The 23,068-nt window shown below is 49.1% G+C and overlaps 1 protein-coding gene across 1 annotated transcript in view; it reads right to left on the bottom strand.

Moving 5' to 3' along the window:
• Positions 1-23,068, bottom strand: part of KAZN (kazrin, periplakin interacting protein) — a 195,339-nt gene that overhangs the window by 68,550 nt on the left and 103,721 nt on the right. Inside the window, exon 3 of the mRNA XM_056508342.1 lies at positions 14,232-14,400. Coding sequence (XP_056364317.1) covers positions 14,232-14,400 — 169 coding nt within the window. The remainder of the gene's footprint in view (positions 1-14,231; positions 14,401-23,068) is intronic.

Here is a 23,068-nt window from a genome sequence, read left to right as displayed (position 1 = left end):
TCTCTGCTTGAGACTGTTTGGGAATCTTCTGCCCCCTCTTATGAGAATTGGCTGGAGAGGGCTTGGAGAAACCTGGTCTAGTGGAAGGTGTGTCCCTGCAACTGGATGATTTTAAGGTCCCTTAAAACCCCAACCAATCTCTGATTCTGTGATTGAGCTGCCCCCCATCACAAACAGCCCCTGGCATTAACAAAATCATTAACAAAAGAAAAGTATCATGAGGTTGTGATGAAAACTAAAACCCAAAGCAACAGATAGCCACAATCCACTTTGGACCAACCTGCCCAATCCAGCCCCAGAGCAGCAAACTCAGTGTCCACCACAGATGTGCAGCATGGACAGCTGTGACCTCAGAACCCACCTACAGCCCACCAGGCCCCTCACCTACCTGGTGCACAAAGTTTTGCAGCTATCAGAAAGCATCCCAACAATTAATAAATAAACAAAAATGACAAACCTTGTCCCTCTGCACTCACGTGGCTTGACTTGTATCTCTGCCCTTGTCTGAGGACTGAGCTGAGGGGCTCTGGCTGAGCAGAAGGTGCTGCCTGTGGGAGCAGCAGCAGCGTGCAGGGTTCCCATGGTGAGCCCATTGAAATGCTAAGGAGCAGGGCAGGGCTGGGTTCGTGCACCCACGGCACTCACCTCGCAGCTGCCTTCACCTGCAGCACCTCCAGGATCAGGGCTCAGCCCCAAAGGTCGCAGTGGGTGCTCTGGGACAGCAGGGCTGGGCAGAGGAGGCTCCCTGAGCAGGGAGGGCACTGGGAACACCCTGAGGAACCAACCCCGCTGCAGGCAGCTCCTGGTGAGGTCTGAGCAGCACGGCAGGGCAGCCTTTCCCAAACACAGCCCCAGTTGTGCTAAAGAGGAATGCAGCCCCGGGAGACTGAGCTGAGGGGGGGATGGAGGGGATGGATGGATGGATGGATAGGGGGCATGAGGGGATGGATGAATGGGGTGGAGGGGTGGATGGCTGGATGGATAGGGGTATGGATGGAGAGATGGATGAGGGGGGTGGGGGGATGGATGGGGTGGGAGGGGATGGATAGGGGGGCATGGGGGGATGGATGGATGGATGGATGGATGGATGGAGGATGGATGGATGGATGGATGGATGGATGGATAGGGGGGCATGGGAGGGATGGATGGATGGAGATGGGATGGATGGACAGATGGATGGATGGGGTGGAGGAGTGGATGGCTGGGGGGGATGGATGGATGGATAGATGGTGGATGGAGCGGGATGGGGTGAATGGATGGATGAGGTGAATGGATGGATGGAAGGAGCAGGGGATGGATAGCTGGAGGGGATGGATGGATGGATGGATGGATGGATGGATGGATGGATGGATGGGGTGGGATGGATGGATGGATGGAGTGGGATGGGGTGAATGGATGGATGAGGTGAATGGATGGATGGAAGGAGGGGGGGATGGATAGCTGGAGGGGATGGATGGATGGATGGATGGATGGATGGATGGATGGATGGACGGATGGATGGGATCATCTCCCTTTGCCCTGGCTCACAGCACAGCCGGTGCGAGGCAGCAGCAGCCCTGAGCACGGCACATCTCCCGCCGTGCATCTCCCGCTGCCGAGCCTGGGGCAAACCCCGCGGACCCGCCCGGACCCGCCCGCACCGCCCCAGGCTCGGCTCCGAGCCCTGCCAAGCTGCCAGCGCTTCGCAATTAACTTTCACAACAAACCCAAGCCTCAAGAGCCTTTAATCTCCCAGCGAGCAGGAGGTGTGGGTGCACGCCAAGGCTTTGGTGCCCTGGTTTATCGGCAGTGCTGCTCTGTGTCTGTCCGAGCACAGCACGGGAACCCCGACCCTCCACCTTCACCTCCACAGCAGGGAAGGGCACGGGGCAGCTGTGAGACAGGTCAGGACACAGGGAACAATCGCCCAGCCACGCAGCCTTTGTGCAAATAAGCTTGACTGAAGCAAAGATTAAAATTCCTGCACAGGTGACATCCCCCGCAAAAATCTGCTTGTTGCTGTTCTCCATGATAAAAAATAAATAAATTTAAAAATATAAAATAAATAAATAAATAAATAAAAAAAATAATAAATAATAAATAAAATAATAAATAAAAAAATAAAATACGTGTACACATTCAAGATTTCATCACAAAGCAGCTGATCTTCTCTGCCAGCATCAGTTACAAGAAGTGAAATAACTCCCAAAACAAGCCCGGGCTCGCCTGAATAAACAGGCAGGAAGGAAAGTGCTGTGTCAGATCCCAGCCCGGCAGGATCCTCACCAGGACTCTCTCTTGGCAGCAGCACTTGTCACACACACAGACACCGAGCTCGTGCCTGCAGAGTTCAGTGCCTGACCAGCACCTCGTGGTGATAATGCTTTAATAACAGCCAGAACAGCTCTCCTGTGAGAAACAACTCTCCTGCACACCCTTCCTCTCCCCGGGGAGCTGGGATGATGCTGCAGCAGCACACACACTGGCCTCAGCTTTACCCAGCAGTATTTTGGGCCAAATTCAGAAAGAATTGGCTGTATGTTGCCCAGGACAATACTCTGGCATCCTCCTTGGCTTGCTTTGAGCCCCAGCTGTAGCATCAGTGCTAACCTGTGCCTCATCCTCCCACCCTTGCTCCCTGGTGTGCAGCCTCTGATTCTCTGATAACAAACCCTGCACCTCTTCTCTCCCCCTTCACTCCTGGAACCAGTTTTAAAGCTGCAGAACTCAATACTCAACACCAACAGAACAGGTGACTGGGGATACAAGCACCTTAAAGTCACCCCAGGACACCTGGCAGACAGGAATAGAGAGAAACCTTCATGTTTTTATCTATATTCAAAGTTTATTTTTTCCTTACCATTTTTTACTAATTTTCAATGATAAAAACCTTTTGGTGTTATTAATTACCAAGTTAATCCTGCTTTCCTAATGACATGAACACAGATTTCCTTAAGATCAGAGCAGCTCTGCTAATCAGGGATAAACCCAGTGTACTAAAGAGGGTTATACTCTTACATTAGTCTTTCCTGTTGTTCTAATTAATGGCATTACCCTCTAAACTGTGCACACACACTTAAAGAAAGTTAAGATATGCTGAAAAAAGGAACCAGAGTATATTTAATAACTTCCTACAGTTGCTTCCAGCAACTACACCCATGTACTTGAAGCCAACAATATCCATCTCTCTTCTTACTCAAGGTACTTGGTTTAATAAGTGGACATTGATATAAAAAAGCATAAGCAAAATTATCACTTCATTTTTCTGCTTCCCCTCTCCTCACCAGATTGCCACAACGATATCAACACTCATCTGCTGATTCAAGTCCAGGAAAGATGAAAAACATCACTGCAGAATAAGCTTGTACTTACATAGGCAGAAACAACCAAAAATGAATTAGCAAATGAGAGCCACCTCACAAAAACTGCAGTTCAGCAAAATACCCCCAAATCTGGAGTCTTTATGCACAGCTGCAACTAAAAGGAACCAGAAAAATTCACAGCAAGTCTTCAAGGCCTGGATAATTTTCCTTCTTTGAGAGAATCCAAAAGCTCAGCTACTCCCAGCTCAGAACACATGGGAGGATCCAACACCAGCAGTTCTCAAAGCATTTGGGTGACTTCCAGCACCCAGCTGAGGTGACATTGGGCAGGTTCTTGCAGCAGGAACCCCAACCCAGCAGGCAAAGCCCTTTATTTGTGTCTTGGCAAGGAACAGGTCCCTGCAGCCACACAGGCTTGACCCACTGTGGCAAAGAACTGCATGAGGTCACACATGTTCCCACAGGTGTCCCACACCAAATTCTCTTTATCCCAACCCTCAGCACCTCCTGGTATAAATATGGTACCAAGGGGTGGAAACAACCCTTCAAAATTACAGGAACCTTGGCAGCAGCACCAAGTCCCACCTGCCACAGGTGTATCAGCAGATTGGTAAGGGCCCTAAAACAGGCACAGCCCTGCAATGTACATCTCAAGGCTGTAAATACTGATTTTACTGCTCCCAAGGCCACACATAAAGGGTCTCACCATGAGGGATTTGCTTGATTTCTCCCTGCTCAGTATTCCAACCCAGTGGGCAATGCAAAGCCAGACTGAGCATGGTGATGAGGTCAAAGGCAGCTGTGCTGACATCACATATGGACAGGCTGTCACTGACAGCCCAGCCAGCTCTGCTCCTCTGGCATTATCTGCACCTTTATCTGCCAACAAGCACAGTTAACACTTATCTGAATATGGGCTTTTAATCCTGCAGGGTGATCACTGCCATGGTATTGTCACACTAATTAACAGGTAGAGCTCTCATGGCTTTTTAATGCATGTTTCCCCAACCAAAATAAAACAAATATAATTGTAATCACACATCCAGATTTTGCATCAGGCTAATTCCAGGATCTACAGCCACCCCAGTACACAGCAATCCAACCCTGGCAGCAGAGGAAACACTTCAGTCCACAAACCACAACAGCATCAAAAAAACACCCCAGCCCAAGATAATACAGCTCCATTTAAATGAAAAAAAAAAAAAAAAATCTTTAAGGAACCTACAAGGTATTCAAACCTCTTTAGTAAAGTGCTTTCCATTAATCCTGCCACACGTGAAATGCTGAATCAAAGATGTTCAGTAAATGTTCCTGTCAGTGGAATTACACCCAAAATCAAACTGCTCCCTAATGAGTGCACTCAGAAATGACAGCGATAAGCAGGGCATGGGAGATGTGTTAAATGACATCATTTACCAAAATATGCTGGAAATGATGCATGTCCAAGGAGGAAAAGCACATAAAAAGGATCTCTGCAGAGGTGGCAAAATGCAAAGTGCTTTTTCTGAAGGTTTGCCCTGCCTGAAAGGAGCAGCAGATGGTTCTCAAAGCCACACTGGAGAGCCTGTGCAGCTGTCTGGGGCCACAGGCTCATCCTGGGAGCCAGGGCACTGCAGAGCTTTCCACAACTGCAGCAAGGCTCCAGCAGCTTGTGAGCAGCTTCTGGGGTGTGAGAGTCCCAGAGCTGAGCAGAGCCAGCAATGACAGGGGCATGGAACAGGGGCAAGGTGCAGCTGGTACTCCTGCTCCAGCATGTCCATCCCATCCTCTGCCTCTGCTGTGCCCTCAGCAGCTCCCAGACTGGGGCAGGTAGCACTGGGAGCTGGGGACATGCCCACAAGGGACCCACTCAGCTCCTCTGTGCCCAGCCCCAGCCAGCAGCTGCCACAACTCCCCAGAATCACCCATGCACAGCAGCACCAGGACACCAGGGCCTGGCAGGGATCCCTCCTGAAGCCAACACAACTGCCTGGGTATGTTCCAGTTAATGAATCTTCCAAAGTCTCTGCTTGTATTACAGTGTGCTACCCCAAACCAGAACTTCTTGATATTAAATACAGCTTTTTTCATTAGCTATGTGGCCTTTCTGTGGTTTCGCTGTGAGCTTTATATTTTTAAAGTTTAGGGTTTTTTTTTCCCACCGTCCATAGGAGCTGCACAGCTTTGGCTTCACCACCTCCCTCTGCTTTTCATGGAAATTTAAGAACCCCATTAATCAGCCCTCTCACCCTGAGCTGTCAGCTCTGGACCTCTCCTGACCACGAAAGGAGATCATGCAGGAAACTAAAGCTCATTTGAGCAAACCCTGTGTGGCTTTAAAACAAGCTCCCTTCCCAAGGATGACAAAAATGATCTTTGCAGATTCAATTACACAATGCAAATGTGCTGGGGAGCACATTGAGTCTGCACCTGAAATGGTTCCCCCACTCCTGCCTGAGCCATCTCTTCAGCAGGAAAAAAAAAAGGATAAATTTGGGCAAAGCTATTTAGCAGCTCTGGATATACTACAGGGGATATAAAAGGTCAAGGAATTAATGTTAAGAATCTGTGGTGGATAAAACAGCAGGTTTTGCTGGAGCAGATATTGCAATAATTGATGAACATAAAAGCAAATAATTGGGTGCATTTAAGGCTAGAACAAACAATGATGAACACACAGAGAGAATATTTCACCATCCCAGGATGAGGAATCTGTTTTCTGAATGTGCTGCTGTTACACAAATCACACAAAGCTTCAAGGGAGAATCAAAAGCCCAGCAAGTAACTCTGAGCTGGGCTCTGCTCACCCTCACACCCTTGTTGAGGGTCAGTGAAACCCTGCAGAGGGACAGAGCTCCAGGATGGAAACAGAGCCCCAGGATCTCTGACACCAGTGCTGTGCCCTGCCTGTGCCCTCCTGCCCTCCACATCACAGGGCAGCTGCTCTGCAAGAATGCAGCTGCATTTGGAGATTTCCCTTCTGAAAATCTCAGTGTGGTCCACTAAAACCTTTACAGCAGTCCTACAGTTTCTTCTAACACGTTGTTTTTCCTCCCCTGCAGCTTAAGAGAGCGTCTGGACCATCCAAATCTTCAGCATCAAAAGTTCCTCAAATCAATTTGCTTTGCTTTCCACCCCTAACAGAGCAAATCTCCCTGGAAAACAGGCAAACACTTCCTGTGCTTGTGTGCCTGCAGCAAACTTTGACCCACAACCATATCTTACAACAGCTGGAAATATCCTGAAAAAAAAAAATACCATTTTATGTTGGGACAGTAGAGACCACTCAAACCAGCCAAGGACCAAAAGAAGAATCTTACAAATACTTTTAAACTCAGCCCTTAAGGTTATGGGATGCTCTTGTGCACACCTGAAAAAGCAGATGAGGCCAAAACTAAGCATTTAGGGATATTCTGCTGTGGAAAGAGAGCAGGGAAGCTGTTACTGGGGAATTAACCATGGCATGGCTGCTGCCCAGTCCCAGTACTGGGATCCCCACTCAGCTGATGATGAACAACAATCCCATGCTGCTTTTCCCAGTTCATTTCCAAAGGGGATGATGGACAAAAGTCAAAAGTGGGTGCACTGCCAGCCTTCACCCCTCACCATCTCTGCCCCATGCACACTCACAGGCACTCACCACTGCAAAACTCTCCAGCTGTACAGTGACTGAGGGAATAGTTGGCAAGTTCGTGTTCTGGCTCAAATTAAAGAGTAATGACAGTCCACTTCTGCAAATGCCATACTTTGATAAGAATTAAAAGGCAAAGGAAACTCAAAAGATTCAAGTTTTAGGTTCTCAGTTTCAAACGTGGTTAATGACCTCAATCTGCTGGAACAGAGGTACAAGTTCTGCTTCACCTTTTCTGCAAAAAAACTACTTCCCAGCCATGTCAGCTCTCCAGGTTTGATTGCTGCTGCAAAAGAGTCAGAGAAAAACCTGCAGATAGGCATCAGGACACCACTGTGCTCCCTTACTCTCTTTACATCCCATGTATTCACACCAAACAATTTTCCCCCACCTCCAATACAATGTGCTGCTTTCTGCACAAGGCAGCAGAGGTAGAACACACATCCTGTGAGAGAGGTGGTGATGGAGAGGTTTGGAATTCTCCCCCCAGATGCCACCCAGCAAAGTGAGACACCAAAGCAGAGATGGCACAGGACAGCAGCAGGAAAGGCTGTGACACATCAGCTCCCTGTCAGATAAAGCCAGAGCCTCAGTTCCCAGACACAGCCTCTAAAACCTGTGAAATCTTAATTTAGAGGAAGAAGTGGCATGAAAATATGTGAGTCAGAACGACTCTGTAAGGACCATAAAGGATGAGAAATGGATTTACAGGTGTCCTCAGAAGAGATGATCCTTCCAAAAAAACACCTGCAGAAGCAATGAGAGACAAGGATGTTTCTCCAAGACTGAGAGGAGCCCAGAGCTGGATCACACAGCAGCAGAGCATCACTCAGCCCCTCTTCCATCATCAGTGGTGAGGGTGATCCTCTCCCACACTCTGAGTCTGCTGGGTGCCCACAGGAGGTCCAGGATGCCACCACACTGCTGTAGGCATCTCTGCATCTCTGCTCCCTTCCCATTGTCCAAGTAATCCAAAAGCAAATTCTAGCCTCATGTACTTAAAATCATGTATCTGAAAAGCAACAGCAAAAGAGATTTTTCCATTTCCCTGTGCACACACAGCCCTGCCCACTGCAGCTCTCCCACCAAGCAAGTGTCAGAAATCCTCATGACAAAAACCCATTTCTCACTAATTGCTCTGTGCAAAAACATTTCTCTGCTGCAGCTCCTCTTCTGCACTCCAAGGCAGAGGTCTTTGCAGTTCAGCAGTTTTCAGACACAGACACATCACTTATCAAGCCCAGCTGAAACCCAGAAACCTGGCCCAAGAGCCACCCTCAGTGAGTCCAGCTGGGAACAGCTGGCCTGCATCACCTGTGGCCAGCTCTGTCCCCACCCCTGGGGCTCCCTGCAGGGACCTGGCCAAGGAGAGCACTAACAAGATTAGGGAATCAGCAGTTTATCAGATTATGGGAGCTGGGGCTGGGCTGAGGGGATAGTGACACCCCAGGGAGCCAGGGCCTCCAGCCAGTGTCAGGCTCAATTGTGATCAATAGCACTGCAAAGCTCTCTGCAGCTGATCCTCTGCCAGCCCAGATCACAGCCCAGCCCAGCTCCCACCCTCAGCCTCCTGCTCTGGGGACACCCCTCCAAACCCTCACCACCCCACCTCTGAGCCCCCAGTTACCCCCTTGGCCATGGCTGCAGAAGGAAAACCTTGGGAAGAGATTTTCCTCACCTTTGCAACTCCTGCAGGCAAACTAATACAGCAAAAAAAAGCATTTATTCCAGTTCCATATTCTGATGAGACTGCTTCTTTTTCTTTTTAAAAAAGCCAAACCCTTCCCACCTCCTGCTACCACAAGACACATTTCCAAACACCAAAATCATCTAGCTGGAGGTCCCACAAAATCCATCTCAATGCCCAAAACCATCACCCATAAAGGCTCAAGTAAAACAACACAGAAACAAAAAATAGGAAGAGATTGCAGAGCAGCAAGAAGCAATCCTCTGAGCCTTCAGCATCCCACAGGTGAGGAGGGATCCTGAAAAAGGAGGTCTCTGGGTGAGTGATGCCTGGGGTCTGTGTGTGGTGCTGCCCTGCTGTGCACCCTGCATTAGGAGCACAGGGATCTGCAGATGCTGCCTCAGGAGCAGAGTGCTGATCTCACGCTTTGCTGGCAAGGGGAAACTGTGAGGAGTGAATTTTAACAAGCTGGAGACTGAAGTTTTGCTCTGCATTGTGCTCAGTGCCTGGTGTGCAGTGATGCACTCGGAGCACAGAGAGGAGCAGGGAGCGCTCAAGGAAAGGAGTTTGCACCCCGGGGCTGGGCCAGGACGTCCTGCTCAAGGCTCTAAAGCCTCTTTTGGCACCTCAGAGAATTCCATATGCAGCCCCAGGGACAGAGAACACCAATGTTCCAGATACACTGATGTATCTGGAGGAAAAAGAATAAGTAATGAGAGGACAGACTGTCCTCTTGGATGACACCCAGCCCCACCATCTGAGAGTGCCTGAATACAACCCACAAAATTATTCTTAATCTTCCCCAACTTAAGACTGGGACTTATTTCTACATCCCTCTCCCCACCTGCAAATCTAACACCATTTTCATGATTATATTTCAAACTGGTGAGTCAAAAGCCCTGGATTAAGTCCTCCTTCAACTTCAGTTTACTTGAGCTTACTCATCCTTAGGAGCTTCATTATAACTCTCCTGGACAAAGGCTAAAGCAGTAATAATCTAAATATTATGCTAAACATGCCAGATGAGGCTTTTGAATAGGAAAGCTCCAGAAAAGATATTTAAATTAATATCTTCAAGGACTAAGATGTAGCAAAGACCTGAAGTGTTATCAGCAGACAGTTCCCTGTGTCTAAAGCAACCATGGGAACATTGCTAACTACAGATTTATCTCCCAGCACAGGCAATTGTTTTAGAGCATGAAACAAGTTGCTCCCTGAACTATGCAGGACAAAGGGAAACAAAGTAGGAAATTATTAGAAAGAGTAATAGCACAGAAAGACCTTGATCTTGTGATAAGCATGGTACAAAATGCTTCCAATACCCAACTGGGCAGCAGTGTCCAAATTCCTCAGGCTTCTTTACAGTATCCGCTCTCCAGCTCTGGAAGAACAAATAGCAGGGAAGATTTCTGAAGAGATGAAAATGGTACATTTTCAACAGCCAGAGATGATTACTCACAAAATAGCAACAGCACAGAGGTAACTGATTGCCTCTGGGCAAAAGTCAAAGTCTTTGCATTGGAGTTATGAAAGGATACTGAGATCAAAGGGAAAAAGAAAAAAAACTCTATTTTAGGCTGTCATGAGCAGAAAGGTCCTCCCAGCCTGTTGGCATCACCCCACACCAAGATACAAATGAAACCTCTCTTGGGCTGCAGGTGCCCGAGAGAACAAGTTTTCCCTGATTGCAGGAGCAGGGGGCAGCTCCTGCCCCTTTCCCAGCTGAGTCTGGGCAGCACCCACTGCAAACACCACCAATCCTCAGTGCCACAGGCCAGGACAGTGATCACAGGGTGCCAGGAGTGAGGCAAGGCAAGCACCGAGCGAGGTGTTGTTAGTGACTGCACGTCACATCCACAAGCACTTCACCAACATTAATTAATTCAGGTGTTTGCCATTTACGGTGGGAAGGAGGCTAAAGCAAAAGCAAAAAACACCTGATGCAACGTGGCAACTCATCACCAGGCTTCAAGTTTCCACACAGATATTGCTTTTAACCAAACTACTGGAAATACAGAAGGGTGGGCAAAGCCAGGACACCAAAAGCCCAGAGGTGCAGCCAGCATGGGCAGGCTGACAGCCAAGCATGGACCCAGCACAGCAGTGCTCTGCTGCACCCTCCCCTCATCACCAGCATCCCACCCTGAGCCACTGGGCACGTCTCCTGCTCACAATCAATCCAACCAATACTAATTCAAACAAGGATTCCAACACGAGGGTGCTGACACACAGCTGCAGAGATGTTACCTAGCACTGCCTGTAATTGCTGTGCTAAGAGCTGGGGACATGCAGTATTGATTTCCACCCTGATCTGCATCCAAGTTTAGACAGAGGCTGCAGCCAAAATACTTCTCCCAGCAAACTCACTGGCTAAAAGAGACTGTCAAGGCTGAGAGGTTTGAATGATTAACACTCACACTAAGGACTGGAACAATAAAAAACTTGTATGTTCCATTTCTGCCTACCTACACACACCCACCACCCTGCTCTCCCTCTTCACAGAATTCTTCCAGTTTTGATTAAAATTATGGAAAAGATGCCCCTGAAACATACCTTGCCATGGCAAAAATAGCACACTGTAGCAGGGAAAAGTCTCAGAGTTTACAAAAGGGGCAGAGTTATTACCTCCAGCTGTCTCAAGCTGCACCATAATTGCACAAATAACACATCTGATAAACTCAGTATTAATTACCCACTGAGTGTGGCACAGACACACATTCACCTCCTTCCACACAACTTGGGACTGACCTGGAGCAGCACTGAGATAGGGAGCTCCTTCCCACCTCACAGAAGGAATTCTCACCTGTGAGGATGGTGAGGGCTGGCACAGGGTGCCCAGAGAAGCTGTGGCTGCCCCTGGAGCCCTGCAAGTGTCCAAGGCCAGGCTGGACAGGGCTTGGAGCACCCTGTGATAGTGGAAGATGTCCCTGCCTGTGGCAGGGGGTGGCACTGGGTGGTTTTTAAAGTCCCTTCCAATCCTGGGATTCCATAAGAAAAGGGACCTGATGATTCCAGCACGTGCTTTTCCTCCCAGACCAAAGCAGACCCCACCAGACCGAGCACCACCAGCACATCCCAAATCTGCACTTGCAGGCTGCCACTCTCTTCCCCATCCTCCTGCCTGCCTTTAATACATTTGCATAAATCAAACAGCTTGGCAGCCCTCCTACTTAGGAGACACACAACAGCAGAGCTATTCAGAGATTCTTGTTTTCACCCCATCCTTCTGAACGACGTCTCATAATCCTCGAGGAAAAGCATACGGCTCACTGTCGATATCTTGGGCCTGTCTGCACAAACACAGAGTGATGTAGGAGAGCATCTATGGCAGCATATAAACAATAGTACCAAACTTAGGGAGGAAGCACAAAGCAGAGTGAATCTACTCGGTGGAGATCAAGCACTCTCCCCCTTTTCCTTCCTAAGCATGACAGGTAAAACACTCTTTAGATACAATTTTACACTTAACTAATTGGCTTCTGTTACAACACCAGTGGCACAGGGCTGGATACATCACAGTTTTAATAACAGCTTATTAAATTCATGGGGAAAGACAAAGACTCATCCACAGCCACAAGGCCACGGAGTCACACCTTGCTGTGGAAACGTTCTTGCTCCCAACTCCGAGTCATCAGCACGCTGAGCCAATTCCCCAGCTCAGAGAGTGGGAAGATGGACCAAACCCTCCAGCAACTTCAGCAGCCACTGCAGGTACCACTCTCCCACCCAGCTGAGGGTGTGGCCACTCTTCCTCCCCCTGCCACAGGGACCCCACAACTCCAGAGCACGTGTAATCTGAGTTATTAAGCAGAGACATGCAGGCTTTGGGGAAGGCAGCACATTTCTTTGGCACCTTTACAGGGCACCAACTGTTTTCCAGCGTGCTGATAGTAAAGGAACACAAAGAGGAGTTTTTCATCACTCAACAGATTAGAAAACCTCCGAGGAAAACAAAAAGAAGCCCTAACCTCAGAGAACACACCCCCCTGTCCCCTGCCAGGACATGCTGCATCTCCCCAGAAGTGTCCTGGAGAGGAAACGAAGCCGAACGCTGAGCAGGCACACAGAAATCAGTGTGAGTGCGAGCAGCCCCAGGGTTTTACCTGCTGTCCTGGCTGGCAGCCTGCATTTCCACATTGCCCTGTACAGCGTGTCACCATCTGCATTCCTGCTGCCCCTGCTCCACAGGGGAGGATGGAGGCTGGCATCCTCCTCCTGCCCTTTCAGCAGATCTTTATAAAAGCCTCAGTAGCCTGGCTATGGTGTATGGCAGAGGCTGGCTGAGATTATCCCAGAAGACTGAGATTGTCCCCTTGGCACAGCATTTCAGAAAATCCCTGGCCGCACAGGTAACTTCACTTCCTACATCCCCACAGCCGCCAGGAACCTCAGCTGGGTAAGTGGAATTCACCTCCCACACCCCCACTACCAAACAGTAAAATACAAGCTGGATGGAATAAAACCACTAATTAATCCCTCTAAATCGGTTTGCTACCAACAACAACACACGGGCCATGCAATCCAACCAGTTCCAGCCATGGCAGGGGGGTTGAAACCAGATGAAGCCTTTACAAATCCTTTACAACCCAAAGCGTTCTATGATTCCGTAATTCCATTATTGCATCCTGCCGGCAGTAACTGTGCCCCGCCAAACGCTGCGCTGCCTTTAAAAAGCTTCACCAAAATGCTACTGTTATTTAAAATAGCGCCGAACCACTCTACCAAGAGGTACAGTAAATAAGTAACAAGTAAATAACAGCAACTGACGTTTTTATCACAAGTGTAAATTCAGCTATCGGCAAAGGGGAGGGCTCGCACTATTTTCTGTTCGGGGTAAACTGTCATGCAACACTGTAATTATTTGGGAAATACAAACATTCAGATACAAAAGCAATTAAATACAAATGTATCAGTGACGGCAACACACTTTGGTTAGCAGGAAACTGAATTTCAGCCCGGCTAGAGCAGGAGCCCCGCAGGAGAGCCAGGGGCGCAGCTCCTCAACCTTCCCATGGAGTCTCCTCCCGCTCCCCCCGCACCCCGTTTCCCACGCCCGGCCCCCAGACAAGCTTCCAGGGATGCGGGGGGCAGGGGGGTGTGTGCAGGGCTCGGGGCTGGCCGAGCCCGGCCGGACCGTGCCGGAGCCGGGGTGGGCTCCGAGCGGGACCGAGCCCCGGGCCGGGCCGGGGCAGGGGGAGCGGCGGGGCCGGGGCGCGGAGCGGAGCTCGGAGCTCGGAGCGGAGCTCGGCGGTAACATGGCTGCTTCCCTAGCGAATTACGAAACCGGGGAGGGCGCGGGATTACCGGGGAGAGCCGGCCGGGGGGGACCTCGGGGCGAGGGGATGCGGACACAGGGGGTGACAACGGTGGCGGGAGGATTCGGGGGACAGCGAGTATTTGGGGAGGGGGCGTTCCCTGCCCGTGCCGAGGCTGCCGGAGCCCAGCGAGCCGCCGGCAGCAGCCGCAGCAGGGACCGATCCTGCTGCTCCCAGCCCGCAGCCACAGCCCGACGGGACGCGGCGGGCGCCCCCAAAAACAAACAATGAACAATACCGGCGAGCGCAGGCGGCGGCCGGGAGGGACCCCCGGTGTCCGGCCGCCGCCCCCCGCCCCCTGCCGCGGCGGGACCCACCTTGCGGGCCGTGCTCCATGGCCGGGTCGCTGCCCAGCTCGGCCAGGCGCCGGCCGGTGGCCGCCAGCTCGGCGCGCAGCGCCGTCACCTCCTGGCCCGCCGCCTGCAGCGCCCCGTCGATGCGCAGCGCCAGCTGCTTGTTGTCGTCCATCATGTGCAGGATTTTGGCCTGGGGGGAGGGAGGAAGAGGAGGAGAGAGAGAGAGGTGAGAGAGGGAGCGGCGGGGGGGGGGCGGGCAGGGGGCTGTGCTGGGTAAGGGGGGGCAAGGGGCTGCCTGAAGGGGAGCAGCGAGAGGGGAGTGGGCGGTGCGGGGGGCGGTGCGAGGGGAGGGGGCTGGGAGGGTGCGGGGGGGCTCGGGGAGGGGGAGCGGGAGGGGATCTGTGCGGAGGGAGGGGGGCTCTGCAAGTGGGGACAAAGGGAGGGGGCTGTGCAGAGGGGAGGGGGCTGTGCACGGGGTTCTGCAAGGGGGTGCGCGGAGGAAAGCAGGGGGTCTGCCCGGGGGGGCACACGGGGTACAGGTTGTACCCCCTACCTGTTGTCCCCCCCGGCAGCCCCGGCCGAGGGCATCGGCTGCGGCGGGGCGGGTCCCTCTGCCCTCCCCGGGCAGCCGAGCCAGACCCCCCCCCAGCCCCCGGCAAGTTCAGGGGTGCTGCGGGGATGCTGCAGTGCCCGCGCTGAGCGCAGAACGCCACGGATGAAGAACCGTGTTCATCGGGTTCATCCCGAGCGTGGCCGTGCCCAGCAGCTGCCTGCAGCAAGTGGAGGAAAACGGGATCCAAAAATCCCCCTGGAAGGATTTTGGGGCTGGGGGAAAAGCCACCCGAGAGCTGTCACCACTGCAGCAATACGAGTGCGAGAGCTCTTACAGTGGCGGTTCACGTGGCACGAACCCAGGGTGAAAAATCGAGAATTATTGGTATCATCCATTCGCTGGCGACTGCTAGAGGGAGCGCGGATGTTTCCCTGTGCCTTATCCATCCCTCCGAGGGATCCACTTGTGTGTTTGCCAGGGCTGCAGCAAGCCTGCAGAGCTGCCACCCTGCCCGTGGCAGCCGTGCAGATGGCTTCCTCCTCACTCAAGTGAAATTATAGAATCGCAGAGTGGTTTGTGTTGGAAACGACCTTAAAGATCGTCTCATTCCAAACCCCTGCCTTGGGCATTGACACCTCCCTCTACAGCAGGTTGCTGCAAGCCCCATAGAGAGAAATGCTTTGGAGACCACAGTCCGTGTGTCTGTGCATCCCCAATCCATCCCTGCATCCCAAATCTGCAGCAGCCATGCTGTGAGTTGTCACCTGAGCCACCCATACCTGGAAAAGTTCGCAAATGGGTTTAGGAACTGGGCAGGAGCCCCCGTGGCAGTGGGGTGGGAGCCCCACAGACACAGAGAGGAGCTGGGATGGTGAGCAAGGACTCCTGCTAAGGGGGATGCCAGAGAAAATCATGAGCCATAAGGAAAGGGGAAGAAACAGCCCTGCACAATTTGCTAAATCCTCTGATATTTGCCTAAATCCAGGCTTTTGGCTGAACAAGCTGAGAATTTGGGGCAGTTCTTTGAACTTCAGGGTGCCCTTGTGCAGCAGCCCTGGCACTGCAGAGCTCTGTTTCAAAATGCAGTAAAAGGGACAGAAAAGGGCTCCCGTTCTTGAGAGCTGCAGGGATGGCTCCAGGAGAGGCTTGAGATGAGGTACAGCAGCAGCACATCACCACCCCACACATCCAGGCAGGGGTTTGGTGTGCAGAGTCCCCAGGCAGCTCTATGGGACAGAAATGGGGTAAATCTGCTGTGTCAGTCTGCTGAAAACATCAATAAGAGCAGCCTGGATCCCCCAAAACCCCAGGTTTAATCTGGAGCCTGGGTACAAGCAGCTCTCCAAGACTCAAAACGATTGAGTCCTTGTCAAGTGGCATCTAGTCCTTACATCCAACTGGATCAATCCATCTGGATATTGTAAAACAGAGAAAATTCAGAATTTATCCAATGAAATGCTACAGTGGCTTTTGCAAGGGACAATTATTTCTGACTGAGAGTTTCTGCAACCCAACCTGGGTGCTGGGCAAGGGCACTCAGAATATCAATGGAAAGGTCTGTTCTCCTTAATGAATTCCCAAGGGCCAACAAACAACCCACAAGGAGAATAAGTGCAATTTTTGAAATTCTTTCCCCATCATCTCTGCAGCCATTTGTGAATGAGATAAAGTTCTGTAAGTATATAAAGATACTGAATTTATATACAAAGTATATAAAGAAACTGAATTCTAATCAAGAAAAATGCCCAGTTTCATACCTGATTTGCATGAGTATGTGCTGCAAACTGTGCTTGCAAATGGGAGAATTATGTATGTAACCAGATAACCTGAGTGTGCAATCCCAGTACTGTATATGCAAAACTTACTCATTGCACTTGAATAAAAGTAAAGCTTCAGCAAAAAGGAACTTGGCTTTAAAGTACTGGCACATTTTTTTTTTTTTAATCATTAAAAAATCAGGTTAAAGCTGATTTGAACCTTCCAAGAACACATTTAGCTGCTAAGGCAAATTCCAAATGATGTTTCTTACTCAATCTAACTTCAATAATAGGCTGGTTGAGTTGCTGTGCTGTCAGAGCTGGAGTTTTTTTAATTTACTGACTAAGAGAATATCTACATTAGTGCGTGGTTGTTTAAAAAAATGTGTCCTAAAGTTGGCTGTGGCCTCATGGGCAAGTTAAAAACCTTCCTTACTACTTTCAAGTCTTCCTGAAATCCCCTGAAGATATCTTGGCAGATTTTTCCCCCTTTCCCATGCCTCCTCCTGGCCTTACTGGAGAACAGCTGGATCCATTAAAATTGATTTCCATCTCTCAGAGCAGAATTTGATTTCTCTGAGCTTCCTCCTGGAAGGAGCACAGAGTGTCACAGCAATCCAGCACTATCAGCCAGAGGAAAGGGCAGCAGGATGGAGCATTCCTAACCCAGCTGGGCTCTGCCAGCTCCCAGTCAGAAGGCCAAGCATTTGCTGGAAACCTCAAAATTGGGATGAAATGGAACTTCAGGAAATGTGCCTCAATCCCTTTCTCCTATTAGTTTTAAATCAAGAAAAAAAAAATGAAAATTAAGAGCGAATTAAAGAGCCAAAATTAGAAACATATTATTTCCCAAAATTGCTTTGATTATTGTTTTTTTTAATTTTTTTTTTTTTTAACTCCAGCTTTCACCAGGGGGTTGACAGCTCTGCAAGGAGTCTGTGTCCCAGAGGACTGGGAGTCCCTGACTGTGTAGATGAGGCATAAAGACATTGGGAATATTTCCTAAGGACACAGGGGAAACCTGAGTCAATGCCAGGAAGTCACAAATCTTCATTCAACCTTACTGCACTCAGCATCTGTTCAGGTGCTGCAAGGGGAGCCTTGAAAATCTGGAAAACACCCTCAGTGCTGGGCAATGTGTTCTAGTAGTGCCATCACATGCAGGCTGCTCCTCAAGAGTGTGTAAATGGAATAAACATGGAAGGTTTGAGAGTTCTACCCTTCATCTGTGCTCTTGTTCCAACCTAAGGAGAGCAGTAAAGGGAATATGAGAAGATTTAGGAGATGAAAAAGGGCTGAGAAGCACATGAGTACCATTCAGGCCTTCCAAACCCTTTAATTTGCTATTCAGATCACCACTTTTTTTATAGTTTAATACGTAGAATATGCAAAGGAACCAGTTTAACTAAATAGGAAAAGCCTTCTGTGTTAAGGTTGAACGTAATCTAATAGGGCCCTTTGACTTGATTCAATTAAATCCTTCTTTTTCCAATTAAATAATCATCCAGAATTTAATAAAAATGAATTTCCATGTGTCATCCTGCAGAATGATGACCTCTGTGATGGGGGAGGCTTATATAAATTCTGCTGATCTCTTTTTATCTGCCTCTGCCTCACTTCCTCCAAAAGAATTGCCTTCTGTCTGTATATTTACATTAATTTCTCATCTGCTCCATGTATCTCTGTTTGCAGGAACAATTCCCAGCTGGAAGAGCTGTGAGTATCACCAGCTCCTTTCAGTACATCCTCGAAAATTGACCTTCTGTGATGGGAGAAAGATCTCCAAAGTGGGATTTTTGCTCTGTGCCTCAGGTTTGTTGTGCCCTGGCAAGCTGTAGGGCCAGCTTCCAATTGGCCCCTTCCAAATATCACCAGAGGCATCTGTATGGACATTTATCACCAAAAAAATCCAGTCCAAGGGACCAGCAGCCCCAGCAGCAATCCCCAGGCAAAGCAGAGCCTGGCCTGTGTTCCACAGTCTCTTCCAGCACATCCCCACTAAGTAATTCCCATCAAAGCTACAGCACTTGTTAATATCTACAATTTTTTTCCCCTCTGCAAAGGAGGGTTTAAAACTGCATTTCACCCCCCTCTCTCACTCATAAAATATGGAGCACCAGCTCTTTCCTTCCTCAGCTGGGATATACAGCAGCATCTTCATGCAAACCTTGCTGATGTGGTACTGCTGGAATCACTTAATAAGTTACTAATTTATAAGTTATTAAAACTGAGCTAAACAGAGCTGAGGATGGACAGGTTAAAATTTGAGTGAATCTTCTGTTTCTCCCTGTGATGCTGCCTTGCCACATTTCCCCATCTCCCTTTCTGTGTGGGTAAAACGGTCCTGGCGACCTTCCTGTGCTGCTCATCCCTCGGGACCACGAAAACAAACCCATTAATGTTTATAAAGTGTCTCAGACTGGGGGAATTACATCACTGTGGCGAGATACAAGCTTAATGGATCAAAACAAAGCCCAGCTCCAAACCCCCCAGCTCAGACACATCTCAGTTACCCGGCACAAACCTCGAGGAATCCCACTGAGAAAGGGATAATTGAGAGAAAAATGTGATCCCAGAAATTTTTCTGCAGCAAACCCGTTTGACATTAATAGGAAGCAGATTTCTAGAGCCCTTTGCAAAGGAATGATTTCCATAGCATATTTCACAGCTGAGCACATCCATGGCACCAGCTTCGGACACGGGGCTATTAAACCCAACATTTGCTTAATGAATTACAGCAGTCCCTGAGTCTGTGTGTGCTCAGCCTGGCTTTAAATGTTTATTGGGAGACGTCAGCAGCCAGCTCTGCACCAGCAGGTATCAGCCTCAGTGACGAGCTCTCGCTGCAATGGACACAAAACTTTGAAGGTTTTTTTGGGTTCTGATTTCTTATCGAAGGCAGATTGCCCAGGAGGTTCAGGGTCTCTGCTAAACAGAAACTGTTTGGATTCAGTGCAGGTTTGGGGTGTTTTCTCCCTGCTGATGGGCTGTGCTGTGCATCTCCCACCTGGCTGGGGTTGGTCCCTACAACTGAAGGGTGGATTAAACATTAAAACTCACAATTTAAGCAAGGTTGATGTGCTGCAGCCATTTCCAAGATGACCCCACTCTCACCAGTCAATCCATAAACCTTGACAAAAAGCTACCTCTGGTTCACCCTCCTACTTTACCACATTCTCCACTGCAAACTGTGTGTGAAGTGCTCCCTTTGTGGCACCTAGAGACAGGAGTGATGATGTGCTGTGATAGTTTTGCTTTCCTGCAAAGCACCTTGATTTATGGTGGTCTCCACCCAGAAATCCCCACCCAGGAGCAGTTTCTACAGAGCCACAAAATGGTTTGGGCTGGAAGAGACCCTAAGGACCATCTCCTTCCACCCTGCCATGGGCAGGGACATTTTCCACTACCCCAGGGTGCTCCAAGCCCTGTCCAGCCTGCCCTTGGACACTTCCAGGGATCCAGGGGCAGCCACAGCTTCTCTGTGCCAGGGCCTCCCCACCCTCACAGTCAAGAATTCCTTCCTCATTTCCATTCTAACCCTGCCCTCTGGCACTGGGAGCCCACTCCCCCTTGTCCTGTCATTTCAGGTGAAGTCTGCAGGAAATGCCATTTCCTCCTCCTTCCCCATCACAAATTAGGGAGCAAAGCTGTCGTTGGGCTTTTTCAGAACTGCTGGGGGGATTTGGGAGATCAGGTCCTGCTGATCCCCCTAAGATTTCCCTGGGTAAGGGGTGAACGGGGAGTCTGCAGGGACATCAGCTTCACAGTCTGGATTTACAGCCTGCAGGATAATAGGCACTGTGAAAAAAATCCTGTGATCAATCAGCAGACAAATACCTGCTTAAATTGGGTGTTAGTGGGACGGATGCAGGAAAGGTGATTGTGGGTTTGCCTCCGTGTTTCCCTCAGCAGCAGTGATGACACTCGGGGGTGGGTCACCCTACCCTGTCATTAATGGAGCATCAGCATTCATCTGACAGCTCCTTTGTCCTGGGAAGTCAGTCCTGATGAGGATCTGACATGAGCAGACGGTGAAACTCAGACGCCTCTGAATTTTCATGACCCTCCAGATGCTTTAGCCTGGTGGATTGCAGGTAGGATCACTGTCCTAATTTGGGCAGGTGTCAGAAATAAATATTTGCACCCATCTGCTTCAACTGTGGCAATAAACACATATAAATAAAGAGCAGCCCTTTGCTCCCTTCCCAGAAAACAAAGCTGGAAACAGGGCAGAGCACATGGTCAGCTGGAGCATTCATGGGAATGGAAGGTGCTACAGAGAAATTTTTAAAAATTAAAAATTTGTCAAGTGAGTGAAAGACAAGATCTCAAGGGTGGTTAGGCCCTAAAAAATGATCCTGAAATTAACTCAGAAATGGAGAACTCCAGATTGTCACTAAAAGGGTTTTAACATGCACAGCACTGTCCCCCATTGGCACCCAGCAGGCAGGGAGCACATGAGCATCCACAAAATCCCCACGGGCCTTCCAGGGACAAAACAGCCCAGTCCAGACAGGAGTGAAACTTAATTTAATGCTTCCCTTTTCTTTCAGGTGAAAGAACACACATTCTGCTCCAAGTGCCATCACCCTCCCTTGTTTTGTCAGGGCACAAACCCTGGGTCATGCCTGGTTTGGGGATCACCCCACTGCCAAACCAATCCCTTTCACAGCAGCAGAACGTGCTGGGGACTGTGGAACAACAAAAATAACCTCCCCCCTCCATCTTCCCTGGTTTTATCCAAAATGCTACCAGCAGGGTGGACTAATCCTGTATTGCATAAGATTACAAACATATAATTACATTCCCCACTAACCTGTGAAAGACCTAAAAATACACCTAGATAAAGTTTCAGCATTGAGAAGACAGCTGAACAATTTGAATTGTATTTCTACATATACATTTTACTTTAATTACAGTCAAGGTGTCACTTTGGATTCCTTGATTCTGTGAGTTTGGGGCTTGGAGTGCACTGATGTCCATTTCTTTAAGGGTCTGTAACACAGGTTGGCTGGAGTCAGCTACTCTGTGAAAAATGGCACTTTCCCAGGATTGAGAGAAATCCCTCTACATCAGATAATCCACAAGTGTTCATTTCCTTGGGTTGGTAGGAGGATACTGCAGGTATTATTCCAAAGGATGGGGAAAGTGAGGAGCTGGAACAGGGTGTGACCAAGATCCAGTGGGAGAGGGCACCTGCAACCCATGAAACAGAGTGAGGCTGTCCAGTTAAATCAGGAATAATTCCTTCATTTCACCATGATTGACCCTGAAGGAACGCCCAGCCAGAGAAGGGCAAGGAACATGTGCCTTCTAATAAAGTCTGTTTAACTTTGACATAGATTACTTCTAAAAAACCCCCATCAAACCACACCAAATACAGGAATGTGATAAAGTATCTTGGTACAAAATCAATTCCCAGGCGATTATCAGCCTTTGAAAAATTCGGGCTCTAAGTCAGTCCATGGCAGGGATCAAATTGAGCAGCTGTCAACTCATTTGGGCATTTTACTTTGCTTCTGTTATCTGACAGTTCAAATAATCTCAAAGAGTTCCCATTATTCCTTCATTTTCTGCTTTTTGGCCCAGGAAAAATGCCACAGCCACAGCTGGGGAAGGATCCCAAAGCTGGCACAGCTTCCTGACCACTTCCTCCACTTTGGGGAAAAATTGTAGATCAGGCTGATGAGCTGAGAGCTGCCAGACCCAAGTCCCTCCAGCTGATTTCTGGCTGCTGGGAGCAATCTGTGGTCCCAGATGGGTTGCACTGGTCATACTGGAATGCCAGGAGGAGCTCAGTCCCCTTATAGAGAAGGCTTGAAGCATTATCTTCTGCTAATGGAGGTGAGACTTAATGTTATTTATATTAACAGCTTTTCATGAAAATGGGGAAGTTTTCTGCAGAGAACAGAGGGATGCCTTCAAATGATGGCTTGGTGGAGCAAGAGGGACCCAAGAGAAAGCTTGGATCATATAGAATCATATTCATATAGAATCATAGAATGCTTTGGGCTGGAGGCACCTTAAAGTCCTTTAAAGGGATCTTAAAGCTCATCTTGTTCCCCTGACAAAACTTCATCCCAGGGTGTTCAATGGGACCAGATTTAATTTTCCATATGTACTGGAAGGAAGTTAATAATCCAAAACTCACCCTGGAGTCAAGTACTGCAGAATGAAGTCAGGAACCTTACAGGATAAACATATTATCCTCACACAAGCTGCAGTATGTGGGTATTGGAAAAATTAAATGCACTTGAATAGCTCTGCAGATATATATCTCTGTCTCCATAAAACCTACTGACAGTGAGCAAACACAAGAGCTTGGCAGCTGTCCTGCTTGGTTTAACTGCCTTTGGTGGGTTTTATATCCATCACCTTCTTAAAATTCCCATGTCAACAATCCTGGCAGCTTCTTGTCCTGAAGACTTTGGGGTGATGGAGATGCTGGTACCCACAGAACCTCCTGCATCCTCTGGAGCCTCCCAACATTTAGATTTTTCTATGGAATTCATCCAGCTGTACTTTAAAAATTATTTATTTAGCCCTTG

This window comes from Oenanthe melanoleuca, chromosome 21 (assembly GCF_029582105.1).
Source record: "Oenanthe melanoleuca isolate GR-GAL-2019-014 chromosome 21, OMel1.0, whole genome shotgun sequence".
Lineage (NCBI taxonomy): Eukaryota > Metazoa > Chordata > Aves > Passeriformes > Muscicapidae > Oenanthe > Oenanthe melanoleuca.
Note: the sequence above shows the minus strand (reverse complement) of the source record. Positions and strands in the feature narration are given on the sequence as shown.